This window comes from Miniopterus natalensis, chromosome 15 (assembly GCF_054644295.1).
Source record: "Miniopterus natalensis isolate mMinNat1 chromosome 15, mMinNat1.hap1, whole genome shotgun sequence".
Lineage (NCBI taxonomy): Eukaryota > Metazoa > Chordata > Mammalia > Chiroptera > Miniopteridae > Miniopterus > Miniopterus natalensis.
The window spans coordinates 19,787,230-19,804,222 of NC_142095.1; the positions used below are offsets into that span (position 1 = coordinate 19,787,230).

General features: G+C 32.3%; 1 protein-coding gene across 1 annotated transcript in view; it reads left to right on the forward strand.

Moving 5' to 3' along the window:
• Positions 1–16,993, forward strand: part of TBC1D5 (TBC1 domain family member 5) — a 362,705-nt gene that overhangs the window by 119,893 nt on the left and 225,819 nt on the right. Inside the window, exon 4 of the mRNA XM_087824924.1 lies at positions 7,090–7,221. Coding sequence (XP_087681050.1) covers positions 7,125–7,221 — 97 coding nt within the window. The 5' untranslated portion in view covers positions 7,090–7,124. The remainder of the gene's footprint in view (positions 1–7,089; positions 7,222–16,993) is intronic.

A 16,993-nucleotide genomic window follows, 5' to 3' on the forward strand; every position in this document is an offset into this window, starting at 1 on the left:
GGAGGAAAGTATAAAGGTTTTTATGTAATAAGCTACTTCGACTAGACAGGATCAGAGGATGTTTTTAGCTGTTGGCTTTCTCCCAGTGACGTCATTTGGTACTGTAGAGATTGGTGTAATGGGAATCTATAGCATTTGGGGATTAAATCATTCACATTTTTGACTTTTTGATAGTGATTCCAAAGGTCCAGTGTGACTTACTCATAAATGATCATTTTGTTGAAGCTTGCATCCACAGCTTATTTGTTATTTTCTCTTCTCACTAGATACCCATTTACTCTCAGATGGTGATTTGGGAAGGCACATATACCTTGCAACTCTAAAGGGTCTATTTATAATCCTAGATTTTAAAAAAGAGTGCATGGGAGAAAAGTCAACTAGAATGCTTTGTATTACATTATAGTTAACAATAAAAAACTTTTAAAAAATTTATCTTCATTGTTTAAAGTATTACAGTTGTTCTCCTTTTTTCCCCCATTGACCCCTCTCCATCCCCCCAACATTCACCACACCATTGTCTGTGTCCATGAATTGTGCATAACAATAAAAACTTCATCCTATAAATCCTGGTTTAATTTTTCTTAGGACATTTATTAAGTTATTGTTATATCATTTGACATAGTTTTGCCACTAATAATTGTGACCTTGAATAAGTTACTTAATTTCTCTGTTTTCATTACCATTAAAGGGGATAACAGCATCTACACACAGTTGTGAGGTTTAAATGCACTTATATGTAAAGTGCCTAAACAGTTCCCACTTCCTTAAAAATGCTGCTTTTGCTGTTATTATTATTATTAAATTAAAAGTACTATCTTTAATGATGGCCAAGGGATAAATGTAATATCCACATGGGCTTTTAGAAGGATCTCCCCACATTTGGCCATATGCCTCTGAAAACACCTCAGGCCTCCCCGGGTTCGCACCAAAGGGAAGTTTTTTGACAAAATGTTTGATTTGATTTGATACTTATATGAACAGCAACCATTTGTTTCTTTCCTTAGTACCATTTTCAGTTTAACATAAATGGCCAAGTTATTATTACTTTTTCTCTTTTCAATGTTGCTCATTCTCCCTGAATTCCTAATTGCTTATTGCAATTACTTTGATTTTATGAAAACCCAACTGAATGGGTTAATAGCTAAAGGTTGTATCTATACAAAATAAGGACAGTACAATTGGAAAGAGTATTTTCGTGGCTGTGTAATGACAAAAACTTTAGTTGCTGGGCTGAGCTACTTTGCCAATTTTTGATCTTGAGCATCTGTTCATGAGGAATTGGAAGGCATATAAGGCTACACTGCAGAGAGCTTTTTGTTAGGCCACAGTAACTCTGTAATGCTTGATTGTCTCTTGGTTCATATGGTCCCAGCTACCACTTTCTAGGAATTTATAGATTTGAATACTGAAAGTCCAAATATATTTTTATTTTGTAATATAAAATAGTTAAGCCCACCTGTAAACTTTCATATAACGTACATATTTCTGATTAGATATATTGTTTATGAATCTAGTATTTTTATAGTGGATTGTTTACCTTAAGCATCTTCTTCTGATAGCCCGGAAATTGTAAGGATAAATTTGTTTTAATTTTCTTAAAGTCATTATGCTTAGTATGTAGACCCTTATTGTAGTTCTATGCCTCTTTAATAGACAACTCTTAAGTAGTACAATTGTGTGGTTGGTAAAAATGAATTAGGGTTTCAGGATTTTACCAATGGGTGATATTTAATATTGAATGACATGTATGAAGACAAATGCTTTTATATATAATTTATTTGGCATTGTAAATGCATTTATCTTGTGAGAAACAGACCCCCTGTTGTCAGATGAAGTATTCTGGAAAGGTTTGGAGTAAATAAATAATAAAACTACTTTGATATACAATCTAACCAATATTAAATATTAAGACTTTCAGATGATTGATTTTAATACTTAATTAACTTATTTAAAGTCCAATGTAACCCTCTTGCATTAAAGATTGGCAGAATTAAAAAATGGAACTGAATTCTTCTTTGTTTTCTTTCCCACTTCCCCCCACCGCCCTTCTCTTCCTCCCTTCCTTTCTCCCCCTTCCTCACTTTCTTTCCTTTTCTTCCTTCCTCCTTTCCTTTCACCTTTTCTCCCTTATAATTAAAACTTTAGAACATCATTATTTCCACAAATTTACCTCTTGTTTGCCAACATTTCTAAAATAAAGAGTTTTGTCAGTTCTATAATGTTCAATTACTCTCTCTTAATTGTGAAAATATAGCTTCTATTAGAGTGTCTAGCTTTTAGAGCCAAGATGTCATATTTTAGGCTATATACCCATCATGGTAAATGCATGCTACCTGTAACAAATACTTATTCATGCTATATCCTCTCTCCCTTTTATATTCGTGCTCTGGAAATGGTTCATTTAAGCTCTTTGATATGCTTTTCTTATAAGAGATATCTTTATGTAAAGTAATATTACTCTGTCATTTGTGTTAGACTTTAAGTTTGCCGTCAGTCAAGAATTTAAATGAATGAAGTATGCTTTATGAGCTCTGAATATGGATGTCTTTAGAAGACACAATTCAGAATGCTAATTCTTTGACTGTGTATTAGAAACAGTGAGAGAATGAATACAAGCTGAAATGCACAGAACTTCAGATTCAGGAGGAATACATTTTTTTCTAGAGGCTTTGATTATGTGATGCCATTTTAAAAGTGAAAATTTTATTCACCTAACCCATTTTGTCTGTACACTGCTAATAATTTGAAATTTTCGCGTAGAGACTTGTATTGCTTCAGTTTACATGAAAAATAATGTTGTTTTGAACTTTTATTTAATGTATGTTTAAACTGTTTTCTAAGCTTTAGTGCTAACTTTTACCCTTTCATTAAATAGTAACTATTTGATAAGACTTGCTTTTTTTCAGACAGATCACTTTTATCTTAAGATTTAATACTACAAGAACCAGATTTGTGAAGCTAATACAACTGTCCTTAGGATTAGCCTTGCATTTTAAATGGCAGTTTTAGCCTAATGTGCCAATTCCTATAGCCAGGATAGCAGTAAGACCATATTGCACAACCAATTTTGAGGTCTTTTTTGAATTTTGAGTTCATGTGAAGCAGGAACTGTTATTTATAGGAAGTATATCAAAGAAAGGGATATCTCCTTTCTCAGGTATTAGAAGGTATATTGCTGTGGTTCCTGAATTAGAAAAAATAAGGTTACATTTATTTAAAAAAATTTTTTTGAGTACATCTTTGTCAATTAGAAATTCTAGAGACAGCTTGGTATTATTTAAGAAACTGAAATCCATCAACTATGGATTTGAGTAGTCATTTACATTTTGGTCAGTATGTGTTTTTCTCTCTATAAATCTAGATTCTGTGTGGAGAAGATTAAAGCATGTTAAGTATAGAAGTCTATGTTTGTGATATAAATATAAAATGTAATATTTTAGGAGTTTCAACATGTTTATGCCATTTTGACTTTTACAGTGATTATCTTGAAATTTCATACCAAAAAATTTTCTTTAATTCTTTATTTGAAATTTTGTCAAATATTATCTTATGGTCTGATATTTATAAGTAAAATTTTATTCATAATAGTGATTAAAATAAATATAGATTCATTTGTTTAAAAACCTTTGATATTCTTCTTGGTAGTAGTCAGATATTTTCACTTGTAGGTGTAGTCACAAAACACAGATTGGAAAATTCTTAAGAAAATTACTACACATTTAAAAGCAACAGTATATTTTGATTTTATAAGATAATCAGTAGCAGTAACTAACACACCTTAAGTATTTTTTAATTCTAGAAAGCTAAAATGGCCCTTTGTATTTAAAGCAAAACAACAAAAAAAACAAAGCAGCACCTACTTAATATGTTACATTTGAACTAGATTATTATTTAAATCCATAATGAAAAGAAATTAACATTATCCAATTTTTTTCAACAGATTTCTTCATATTAACTCATTATTACTATTCATCAAGTTGTCTTTATTTAATTGTAAAAGCATTTCAGTTATTCTGTTTTAATCCATAGGCATAATACATTAGAATCTAGTGGATGTCTAAATGTATAGAATTATTGCAGACTGGTGTATTTGGTAAATTTTGTATTGTGGTTATTGAGTTTTACTGTAGACTTGTCAATTTATAAAGAATTGTTATTAAAGCTGAAATCAAATGATTTCTTGAACCTAACTTTCTCCAAGGAGTCAAAAAACATTGAGTACCTTCGAGCATCTTACATAAATGTATAAATATTATCATAGTTTAGAGTATTTTATTTTAGCTATAGAAAGGTTTTTTTACATCCTTTAAAAAATACACTTTGATATGTTTGCTCATCATTTATCTGTTTCTCATAGAATATATAAAGTCCCTTTATTTGTATATTTTAGATATGTGAAGTTTGTAACAGTGAAATAAACTATAAAAGTAAAATTACTGTAATGATATGAACACATGCTATGGGAGATTAAAGAACTGTTAAAGAAATCTGGTAGTTAACTTGGAATATGCATTTTCAAATGTTTACTCTTGTGTTTTAAGAGTATAACAAAATGTATAAAGAATATGAATCTTACATTAAAATAGTTGTCCATGGGCCAGATACAATTTTCAAATATGTTTAATTTGTTTCATAAAGTTCTTTTTTCTTAAAATTTGAATTATTTGCCAACACAAGGAAAGAGGCTTCACAGAAATTTCTGTATTTCTAGCTTGTCTTGGAAGGTTGAAGCAGAATAAAGGATGTTCCAATTATTCACAGACCCTGTCCTCTTATAGGCCCTGTTCTATAACTCGTCTATTTATCTCATTGACTAATGCGAGCCAAATGTAGTGTAGGCGTAAAGAATGTGAGTTCTGGATCGAATAGGATGGGTTCATATTCTGACTTCAACACTTATTAATTGTGTGACTAGGCAAATCACTCTGTGCCTCAGTTTTCTCTCTATACCTCAGTTTTCTCTTTGGTAAGATGAAAATGATGATGAAGATGCGACATAGAGTACTACATGAAGCACGAAGAGTGGTTTTTGTTGGCGTATATTCATTGCTCTGTAGTTGTTAACTATAATTACTGCCTTTTGCCTGGCCCTCTTAGGCATTCGAGTTGGTGATCCTTACTTCTCCCTAGAAAAGGACTTAGGGAGAATTTTACAGATTCTGTTTTAGAATCTATATTTTGCTATTCTCTACTAGATCATATTCCCCAGAATTCCTTCTGTATAGTATTAAATATCAAAATTTCAACTGAGTAAATTTGAAGATCAGTTTTATTCAGTGATTCATAAGTTGGACAGCATCCCTTCCAGGAAATAGAGAGGAGCTCCCAGTTGCTGTACAGAAAGGCTTCTATAGGCAGAATGGGGAAAAGAGTAGATTGTTTCATATTTCATTAGTTTACCTATGCGGGACAGAAGGGGATTACTTACTGGGGATTGCCTCACTAGTGCTGACCAGGTAATTCCAGGTTGACCCGTTAAAGGTTACATTCCTGGGAGAAGCTGATACTGCAATTAGATTAGGTATTAAGTTTTAGTTTGCTGATATGGGGTTTAGCACAAGTGACTCCATTTTGGGCCTGCTGGTTCTTTTTTAACAATTTTAAGTATTCAGTATATGTTGATTGATTTGCACACAAGCAAATACTAACAGCTGTCTACATTTATGAGTTTAGGATTTACAGCTTTATAAATTCTTATTGTATGTTAGTGACAAAAGTTTTCTGCTTTCTCTAGTGTTGGTTTTGCTTAACCCTCTGCTTCTGTTAGTGTAGCTTGAAAGTCCAAAAATAATTTAATTTAAAAAATATTTGTGTAAATTGTACTTGCTTATAGATGTAAGAATTGAGGAGGAAAATCTTCAAAACTATAAAAGGAAATATAAGTGGTATTTCTATAATCTTGCCTTTGTATGTATATCATCAGAGACAGAAACCATAAAAGAGATATAGATAAATTTGGGTGCATAAAAGTGAAAAAATTACTTACATCACGAAAGTGCCACATAATTTAAAGATACACACAGTCTGAGAAAAATATATATACCCTATGAAAAAGGTTTAACATCCTTAATATTGAAAGCATGCTTACAAATCATAAAGCCAATTATAATAATAAACTCCATCCACACAAGACAATAAACAAGTGTCGGAGAAAACGTGCAAAGTCTTCAGTAATCTCACTAGTTACCAAGCAAATGCAATATAAAATTTGACTGTCACACTACCCCCCCAAAAAACCCCCAGGAATTACCCATTCCCATGTTTAATGAAGATCCATGGGAAATGAAATTTGCCAAAAACTTATCACAAAATCTTATTTTTAAAATATACACGTTTTGGTTCAGCAATTACACTTACAAGAATTTATCAGAAGACAATAATCATGAATGTGACACAGATATTACTAAAAGATTCTTATTGTGAGGCTGTTTATAATGTTGAATAACTGAAAGCATCTTAATTGTTTACTAATAAGGAATTGGTTGCCTTAAATTATTATAGCTATATAATGGGGATGCATTACAAGTGATGATATATATTTTTTATGGGAAGGAAAACACTGTAATTTATATAATCAGTATGTTTAGCATGATGAATCACATTAAAAGTATATATATTTTAAATGCCCAGAAGAAAGGCAGGAAGGATATATAAAATAAACTGAAATGTTAACAGCAGTACTTTTAGCTAATACAATTATGAATGATTTTAGTTTGCTATATTTTCTGTATCTTGAAAGTTTCTTTTATAAATGTATATTATTTTGGCAGTGAAGTAAAAGAATGTTACCAATGTGATAATTCTACTTACAATTCAACTTCTTGTGCAGTTTATTGACAGTGTGATTGAGCATTGAGGTAAAGGTTACCAGTGTATTTCAGGTTTCGGGAAAAATTGTTGACATGGAAATTTAGTTCACTTTTTCGATTCTTTGCGTATTCCTCCTACCGATGTGTAGTGAAGTCCCTGGAGCCTGTAGAAAATTTGTTAATGTCTGTAATGCTCATTTAATGATTTAGTCTTATATTTATTCCCACAGCAGAAAGAAAGCATATTTATCTTTTTTCTTCTATATTTTTCATCTCCCAGGTCATCACTTTTGCTGACCCTGTCCAGTTTTCACAATGTATCATTCCTTATCTGAAACTAGCCATCCTCTGCAGCCAGAAGAACAAGAAGTGGGCATTGACCCCTTGTCAAGTTACTCAAACAAGACAGGAGGTGAGTTTTGCATGTAGAGACATTCTGCAGTTACAGTGAAATGTAGCAGAGGGCCTTCAGTTAGCTCTTCCTGCCTTATTTATGTAATTCTCTAGGTCAGGGGTGGAGAAGCTTTTTTCTGCCCAGGCCATTTGGATATTTATAATATCATTCCCGGGCCATACAAAATTATCAACTTCAAAATTGGCTATGTAAAAACCTAGATTTATTTGAGTCCTGCCTGTGGTTGCCTTGGCAGGGCCAGACCAAATGATTTCGTGGGCCGGACATTCCCCACCCCTGCTGTGGGTGAAGCCAAGCAGGGCAACTTTGAAGAGCATTTCCCTGGGTCTGTATAGAGCATGCTGACAGAACTGAATACCACAAAAGGTCAACTTCCAATTATAGGCCAAAGCATTAGCCAAATATTTAATGTGCTGCCATTTGTTTTTAAAAAACATAAACTTAATTACTTTAGTATAAGGATGTTGAAATGCAAAGTGACTTTTGTCAAACTTCTTTTAAAGGAGTCTGAGCTTTTTGGTGTTGATTTTGCAGGGATTTTTTCCCTCTCCAGCAAGATGAGATTATTCCAGAATAAAAGACCTGCCTGAATCTCCTTTAAACAAAAATAATTGAAGTTTATGTTGTACTTTTGAAGATCTATGCATTGAAATTGTTAAAAGATAGATTGTTAAAAGATGAACTGTATTCAGGGCCTACCCCATAAAAATTGATCAGATGTGTATATATCAGAGCTCTGTATTATTTTCTCAGTATTAGTAATAATATGGTATCTTAGAAGGAAATGAGTTTGTGAGAATTCTTGAAGCTTTATCCTTATTTTTAACAAATTCACTAAGTGTTGGATAAAGTTGATTTATCGACTCAGGAAACTCCTTGTAATTTTTTACTCATGAAATACACGTATCAGGATTGTGAGATCTATTTTTAAAATCATAATTAGCCAAAGTAATTTACATTTGTTTTTGTATACTTCAAATACAATTTTTTTCTAAATTGAAATAAAGATCTGCCATTAATGCATATTTTGGGAATTTTAAAAATAATCGATTCCTTAAAGTGGCTATTTCTTTAATATACAAACTCTTGGCTTTGTGGAGTGTGTGTTGAAAATAACTTGCCATACAACTTATTTTTGTGATTTTATTTTTATATTTGCTTTTATTTAAAAGGTCTCAAAAAGAAATATGAAAAATTATTACTGTCCCATTTCAGTTTCAGCGTTTTAAAAATTTTAGTGGTAAGAATACTGCCTTCCCTAGTGATTTTTCTTAAATGCAATACCTGTAAGAATCACTCATAATTAAATAAGTCCAATTATTTTGCAAACCCTTATATCAGTGGATATTATGAACGTGAATATGTTTTTGTTACACATATATAAAATAGTTTCACCAAAATTTTCTGGCAAAAATGCTTATTTTAGAGCATTGAATTGTTGTTGTTTTTTAAGTGCATATTTTTCTCTGGTCTAGTTCATTAACTATTGAGGCTTTTCTTTAAAAAAAAAAAAATACTGGTTAAAAAACATTTTAAATTAATTTTATCCTTTATTGTTGCAGGAATGAGTAGTTACCTTTACTGAAAAGGCTTTTCGTTTATATCCTAGCCTAACATTTCTATGACATACAAAGTTATTAGGACTGAATTGATGTTTAAAAGTGCCATTAATTCATTTACCCCAAATGTTCATTAACAATGTAAATGTATGCTGATGTTCTATGAGACAAGGAAGTGACTAATGACTCTTCCAACTAACAACACTTAAAATGAATAGAAACTTCAGATAGCTAATCTTGAAGTAATCAAGACCCTCATTCAGCTTGGCATCTCTGTATGCTCTAAAACAGCTGTCAACTGTTAAAAATATATACAAAACACACATACGCACATGCACATGCAGAAAGAAAGATATGTAAATATCTAGTTCTTCAAAGCCATAAAGGTTACTAACCGTAGTGGGTTTTGCACATTGTATATGTAAATATTTTATATAAAGCATCTATTTCATCTTTTTAGATTTATTTCCCTTTTGCAGAAAAACGTGTGCTGCATTTTAATGGGGTTGTCATGTTTACTTGAAAAATCATCACCTTTCTAGTATGTTTGTTTATTTTAATATATGTCTTTCATGGGGTTCTCCATGTATTTGAAGCCTTTTGAACATTTTTCCCATAAGGGAATTTGTGGATGATTCATTTTCTAAGTAGTCAAATATTGGACTTTAATCAATGGTTTCCCTGTGTAGGATTCATGTTTTTCTTCTTAATTCCTGTTATAGATTCCATAAGTAAACAAATAAGTCTTTAATTTCTCAAATCTAAATATAAACATTTATAAAGAAAAAGTACATTATTGAATTAAATGATTTTGAGTATTCTGGAAAGCATTAGCAAAAATAGCCACATAATAGGAATGATAGTGAGAAAACTGCATACCATTGGTTTATTTTCATGGGTGGTTGAGGAAAGTGAGTGAGGTTGGAAAAAAGAACTGTTTGGATATATACATGCAAAATCTTAGGGCATATATTCCATGCCAATTAAACTTTTAACTGGTTGAATTGCCTTTTCAAATAGAGAATAGCATAGCGAGTATGACATTTTCTCTGCGACCTATTAAATTTCGTTATATACATAAATTAAATTACAAGATCTTTGAACAAAGGGTATTAATTAATAATTGACAAGTTACTTGTAGTTCAACTGAAACCATAAAAAAGCAAAATGTTTGTTTAACTGTTAATGATTATTCATTCTTAGCATGTAACTTTCAGTGATGATCAATTGAAAGAAAAAAGTAATAATTTTACTTGAAACTGAAAACAGTAGTATTAAGGTTTAAGGAAACTTAACCTATTAATAAAATAACATTCCTGGAATGACTAGTTGTTTCCACAGCTTATAAAAGATTGGAATGCTGCTCATGATGAAAGAACATTTTCCTCTATTAGGTATCTTTTGAGAATAGCATTTTGTTACATATTGCTGGTGTTTTTAGCTTCAATTTTATATGTCTTACTTACAGCTTTTATAGTATTTAGATAATTAGTACTTAATGTAATACCTTTTTATATAATGTCTGTTTCAAAGCTTTCTTTCTATCTTCATGTATAAAATATTTAGTAACCTACTTTAAAAAAATCTAAGATGTTCTGAATATTCCTGCCTACTCCATTTTGTCTCTTGTAATTTTGTTTTTGTCCCAGATCTTCCTTTCTTTCTGTTATAATATCATAGAATTTTAGAACTAGAAGAGAGTGCCTGGCTTTACTGATGAATAAATTGGTAATAATTAAAATAGTTCACTGAAGTTGATATAATAAAATTATGCTTTTCTGTTATGATTTTTAGTATTAAGATTGTATTGTTTTCCATATTGTAGAAATGGATTTAGATTTGAGTAAGAGACATATTTGTTCTGCTGAAGATACCTGGCCAAAGTATAGGATACTGTCTGAATCATTTTACTCACCTTAAACCCTGCCCTTGATCTCATTAGCTGGAGTCATCTTAGTGAGGGAGAAAAAAAAAGTCCTTTTCCTGATTTACAGCTCTTCCGTTGACTAATAATCAAATTCAAACTCTGGACCATGACATTTATGGTTGTCCTGCGAAAGGTTCTAGAAAATAGATGCTTCCACTAGACAGTCATTGTGACTATGACGAACATGGTGCTTTTTGCAATCTCTCAAGAATCCATAGTCTTGAGTGTGTACTCTATATTTCCAATAACGAATTGCGTGCTCTATACCAACTCTGCATGAGCAATAAAGGGAAATGTTACGGTAGTAATTGAAAAAGTTAAAATCAATGGAAGAGGAGTCCTGAGGTCTTGGAAATTTGGAGGTATGCAGTCTAGAGCCAAGATGGAGTGATTTATAGACAGAGGGTCATTATTTTCATTATAATAATAGGGAAGGGAAAAAGAAGATGTTTAGGTACAGTAAGTTCATTAGTTCAGTGGCAGAGAGTTCCATGAAATATCACTGATGCTTTAATCTCTTTTTTGATAAATTAGGATGAGGTAGTTTGCTGAAAGTGAGTGATAAGATATAGCATTTGAAGATTTGTGGAGAGTGACAAAGGTTAGCCTGAGTTGATAAAGAATGCATAACCTTGGGAGCCAAATTTAGATTAGACATCCTAATTTATAGGTGACACAAACTTGTAAACTTGGATGATTATAGCCAGCAGAATTCAGCATCTAGGATTTAGCCACAAAGTGAAACAGGCAGGAGTTTATCAGCAGAGTATAATAAGTAGACTAGTAGACAAGGAAGTTGATGGTGAAAGAATTAATTGATGGTTTGAGAATTTAAGGAAGCTTGCTATCATGCAATGGCATTCTCAGAGGGCAGAGTAGAAAGCTTTGGAAGGGACGAAGTCAGGAGGTGAAGTGTAGAGTAGTATGCTGATGAGAATTATGAAGGGGATATGGGAACAGTGTATAAGTGCTTGATAGGTACATTAATTCAGTGGAACATTGTTTAGTGGTAGCCAGTAAACTAGCTCAATACCTTCATTAATTCTATGTAATGATTTGGAATCTACTTTGATTTGGATAGGTTTAGGTTTGAAGTCTCTTTTTATTTTAAATATTTTATTTTTTGAGAGCAGATTGAGATTCACAGCCAGATTAAGAGGAAGGTACAGATTTCCCATATACCCTCCCCCATTATCAACATTCCCCACCAGAGTGTTTCGTTTGTTAGAATTGATGAACCTACATTGATACATCATAATCACTCAAAAGACCATAGTTTACATTAGGGTTCACTCTTGATGTACATTCTATAGGTTTGGACATATGTGTCAGAATGTATTGATTATTATAAGCATTCTACAGGGTATTTTTACAAAATTCTCTGTGCTCTGCCAGTTTTTCTTCTCTCCCCTATCCCCTTCCCTTAACCCCTGGCAACCACTAATCTTTTTATTATCTGCATAGTTTTGCAAGAAGTATTTTTTTAATGAAACATACTCCCTAGATATCAAGAAAAAAAGGCAGTTTAGATAGATGAAAAACTATAAGTAATGCTATAAAGTCATCAAGGAAAACAGTAGCTTTGTTGAAGATAAAGATTGTAAAGTAAATGAGAGAGTGACTTGGAAATTCTTAAATGACAGTAACAAAGATTTAAAAAAGGATGGTTTTGCCTGTCCTGCGTGGCTCAGCTGTTGAGCATCGACCTATGATCCAGGAGATCAAGGTTCTATTCCCCGTCAGGGCACATGCCCGGGTTTAGGGCTTGATCCCAGTAGGGAACGTGCAGGAGGCAGCCAATCAATGACTCTCTCATTGATGTTTCTCTCTCTCCCTCTCCCTTCCTCTCTCTGAAATCAATAAAGATATATTAAAAATAATTTTAAAAGTATGGTTTTTAAAATGCCTCCTTAAAAGCAGATTTTAAGTGGTATGACAGTAAGTAGAAATGAAATCAGAGAACAATCAACATGCCATGCCCAGTTCTTCTAAATTAAACTGTTCAAAAGAAAGTTGGAAATGAGAGACTTCAGTTTGAAAGACCATGAGTTAGAGATCTGAGTCATTCTTCAGAGATGTCAGTTCAAAGTAAAAGATAAGAAATCCAAAGAAAGTGAAAGGAGAAAGCTGAGGATTGATTTGTAGGAATTCTCCATAATTAGAAATTTGATAATTAGAAATTCGATAGAGTATTTTTAAAATATTGAAAGAATAGTGAAAATAGGGGAAAGATGGGAGGAGCACCAAAGTTATAGAAGCTACAGATATGAGGGCTTCCAGAAGGTCCAGAGTGGTCAGTGCTTCAAGGATTGCATAGGTAGAGTAAAAAAGAAAATATGTGATTCAGTGATTGGTAGAGTATTGATGATCCATAATTAGTGGTTAAGCCATTTTCAGAATACTACTAACTCACTTGAATGGATGGAATTGAACTCAAAATCTGATTCAGAATTATCATAAAAAGATAGTGGTTAAATATCAATGATAAACATTTAAATGAGGAGGAAGGTTAACTTACTCTTTCATATCAGATTTGGATGGAGCTTTGAGAATGCATTTTGCCCTAATAATATATGATTAATATGAGCTCCAGTATTTTTCATTCTTAACTTGTATTTTATGAGAATTGAAAATAAGTTAAATTAGTTTGCCATCACTATACTTTTGCTATAATCAAATAGATGTTTTGAAGTAAGAAGTTTCTTCCATGTTATACTTTACTCTGGAGTTTAACTGTACTGCTCTTGAATCCCCTGTGAGCAATATAGGAAAACACAAGGGAAGAAACATTATGTTAGCTTCAAGCTGTTTTAGTTTCACATTTTAAGAAAATATGAATTTTTAAATGGAAGAAATTAAGAAGCTAGTAAATCATAAAAATTGTAATATCTCGTTATTTATTTTAAATGGTCATTTTCTTTTATTACATCTTTAGTATTAAAAATACAATTTTCTTGAGTTTTTGGAAATTATCTGATAATTCTACTGTTTGGTAATTACTATATTTCTATAAATTACAGTGATTGTCTTTTCTGAACTTACAAATCTATTCAGTTTTAGTCAGAAAAACCACCCATTAGCCTTGATTTATCAATAAATAGTGAGAATTTACTTTTACTCACTCAAGTCATGTATAAGGCAATTTGTGAGCCAGATAATCGTTTATATTATGGGAATATGTGTAATTAAGTAATAATTCTCCTACCTTACCTGCCCCCCGCTTTCTTCTTCTTCCAAATGTAAAGAAACTTAATGCACTTGGCTTCCTTACATTTTTGTTTAGTGACAGTTTTAATAGACTATCACTGATTTTGACCAAGTTTAGAACAACACTACTGTCAATTTGAATCTTTAATCAGACTTGTGAATAGATCTGTTTTATGGAACTTAAAGATGTTTAATCAGACATGTTGGCATGATGGTTAAGAAATTTCAGGGATACTCAGTAAGTGAATAGAGATGATAGAGGCATGTATACTTTATCACACATGGTAAAGGTCAGGTCACAGAACAGGTAGGTGTTCATTCCTTAAAAAATATTTATTGATTATCTAGGATCTGGGGTTAGACTATTAAGCAAATAGATCAAGTGCTTTCTTTCAATGTAATTCATATTTTAGCTTGAAATAGTAAGAAAATGAAAAAAGTACAGAAATAAGAAAAAATATGAGAGAGTGATAAATACTAGGCAAAGAGTTAACATAGGGTAATATTATGATGAGTGACAGGGTGAAAATTTAGATTTTCATGGAAGATCTCTCTGAGAAGGTGATATGTCAGCTAGATGTGGATGACACATGAGGAGAAGGAGCCCAGCATGGAAAGATGGTGAGAGGGAGAGAGAGACAGGCAGACAGAGACAGAAATGGAAAGGAGGAAACACTAGTCCACAAGAAGGAAAGAGTTTGTATAAAGGAAATATGTAGGATAGGAAAAGGCCTATCATGCTCAAGGACCTGAAGGAACTCATTGTGGCTGAGGCACTGTGGGTGACAGTGAAATAGCACAGGATGGGCCTAGTAGGCTGGCGCCAGGTTATGAGGTCTTTGTAAATCAGGCCGAGGAGTACAGATTTTATTTTGAATACAGAGAGTTAACAGCCTGTATTGCTAGTCTCCGTTGAACTTATAATTTCTTCTCAAGAACTTACAGAAACTTCTCAGGAAGTTTCTTCTCATAACTTTTTAAATGTATATCTTGATGTATTGATACTAGGCATCTAATAAGTAATGCCTAATTTACACCGAGTTGTAGTAGTGTTTTAATTTATTTTCATGTTGCAGTTCTCTGTACCAATCTTTGTTTCTTCATTCTCAACATTTTTAACTCTTTATAATAGTAATTTCTGTTGTGTGAGTATGTGTGAGACTTTTGGTGGGGGGCATATAATCATTATTTTCCCTTTGCTGATGTAATGTAAAATTTGCTCCTCTAGGACATATTAGAACAATGTATTTAATGCTCTTCAATTTAATTTGCTAGTATCACAATTAATACAATTAAGGTCACTTGAAATGAAACTATTAACAAATTGAGTAATTTACTTTAACAATGTCAATGTGTTCTCACAATTACATTTGCTTAATGAGTGTACAGGCTATTATTTAATAGCATACTTCACATAGAAAAATGTAATAATGCATCCTTGTTCCTTATAGCAGACAGAAAGAAACTTTTAATGGACTGAGTGATTTGGGGGAAGGGCTGCTAGATATAAAGTGATAGAACAGAAAGTAGAAAGCCAGAAAGCTAAGCCTTTAAGAATGTAAAGAAAACAAATACTTTTCTTGGTAGTTACCAATACATGTCCTGTTTGTTATTGTATAAATAGTATTGGAAACTTTTAATGGTAGTTGGTGAAGGGAACATAGATTCTGGAAAATTATAAGTGTTCAATTTTATCTGGATTTTTACTTAATATTTCAATAATATTTTAATTTTTGAAAATCATCCTAATGGAGGGGAATAGAATGGCGTGGCATATAAAAATGGTAGGAAGCAAAAAAATTTGGATTCTTGCACTGGCCTTTTTTTTCTTAATACTGTATATATATTTTAGTATGGATAATTCTTACCAAGAATTCATTTTCATAGCCAGTGTAAAAGCTCTGTTGAGATCAGAAAACCCAGGGAGGAATACATGGTTACATTTCTGTTTCTATGTATGCAGAGGAAGGGGAAGGAGATGAATTGTCATAGACCATAATTAATAAGATCTGCTGTTCTCTGTAAACATGAGAGCAAGATTTACTGTCATGTAATCAAGTGGAGATTTTATGTGGAAGGGAGATAAATTTAATCTAGATAATTCGGTACTCTACCTTTAAAAATTCTTTTTTTTCCCTGCTAATTTGATTGATTGGTTTCAGTTTATATTGCTTCCATCCTTTTCTCCTTTTCCCCTTTGGTTAATGACAAAAATTCCTAAAGTTGCAGGAAAGAAAAAAAAGGAAGCAGACATAAGAATAATTAGGTAATAAATATTTAAATGTAAAATAGAAGAAGCTTAGAGAATCCACAGACTTTGAAATATTAACTGTATCTCTCATTTCTAGAAAAGAGGTTCATACGAGTGTATTTAGTTTTTTAATACTTTTTTGGAAGCTATGTTTTATTGGATTTATTTTATTATTTTATTTTTTTTCATCGCCATTTATCTCCTCTGTGCCCTCCTCCAACTCCAACCCCCCCATCACCACACTACTGTCCATGTCCTTGAGTTCTCTGTGTTTTTCTTCTTATTTGCTCATTCTGCGCCCCCCCCCCCCCCCCCCCCCAGAGCTCTCTGCCTTTATCTGTGAATCTGTCTCTACTTTGCTTGGTAGTTCAGTGTGTGTTTATTAAATTCCATGTGCGTGAAATCACGTGGTACTTATCTTTCTCTGACTGGCTTATTTCACTTAGCATAATGTTCTCCAGGTCTATCCAGACTGTGTCATAAAGGGTAAAATTTTCTTCCTTTTTACGGCAGAGTAGTATTCCATTGTGTAAATGTACCATAGCTTTTTTATCCACTCATCTACTGATGAACACTTGGGCCTGCTATGTTTTGCAACAACCCCTCCACTGACTTTCATTGTGTATCCCAAATTCTGAGTTCATTCTACCAGGTTGATCATATATCAGATGAATCAGAATTGGGTAGTTTACTAGAACAACAATCTACTTAGTAATAGTAGAAAACTAGTTTAGGCAATTCTTTAAGTAGCATTTTGAGTTAAGCATAGGTCAACTCTTATTTAGGTAGTTACTGCTTGTGCTCTAATAAGCAGTTCTCCTTTGG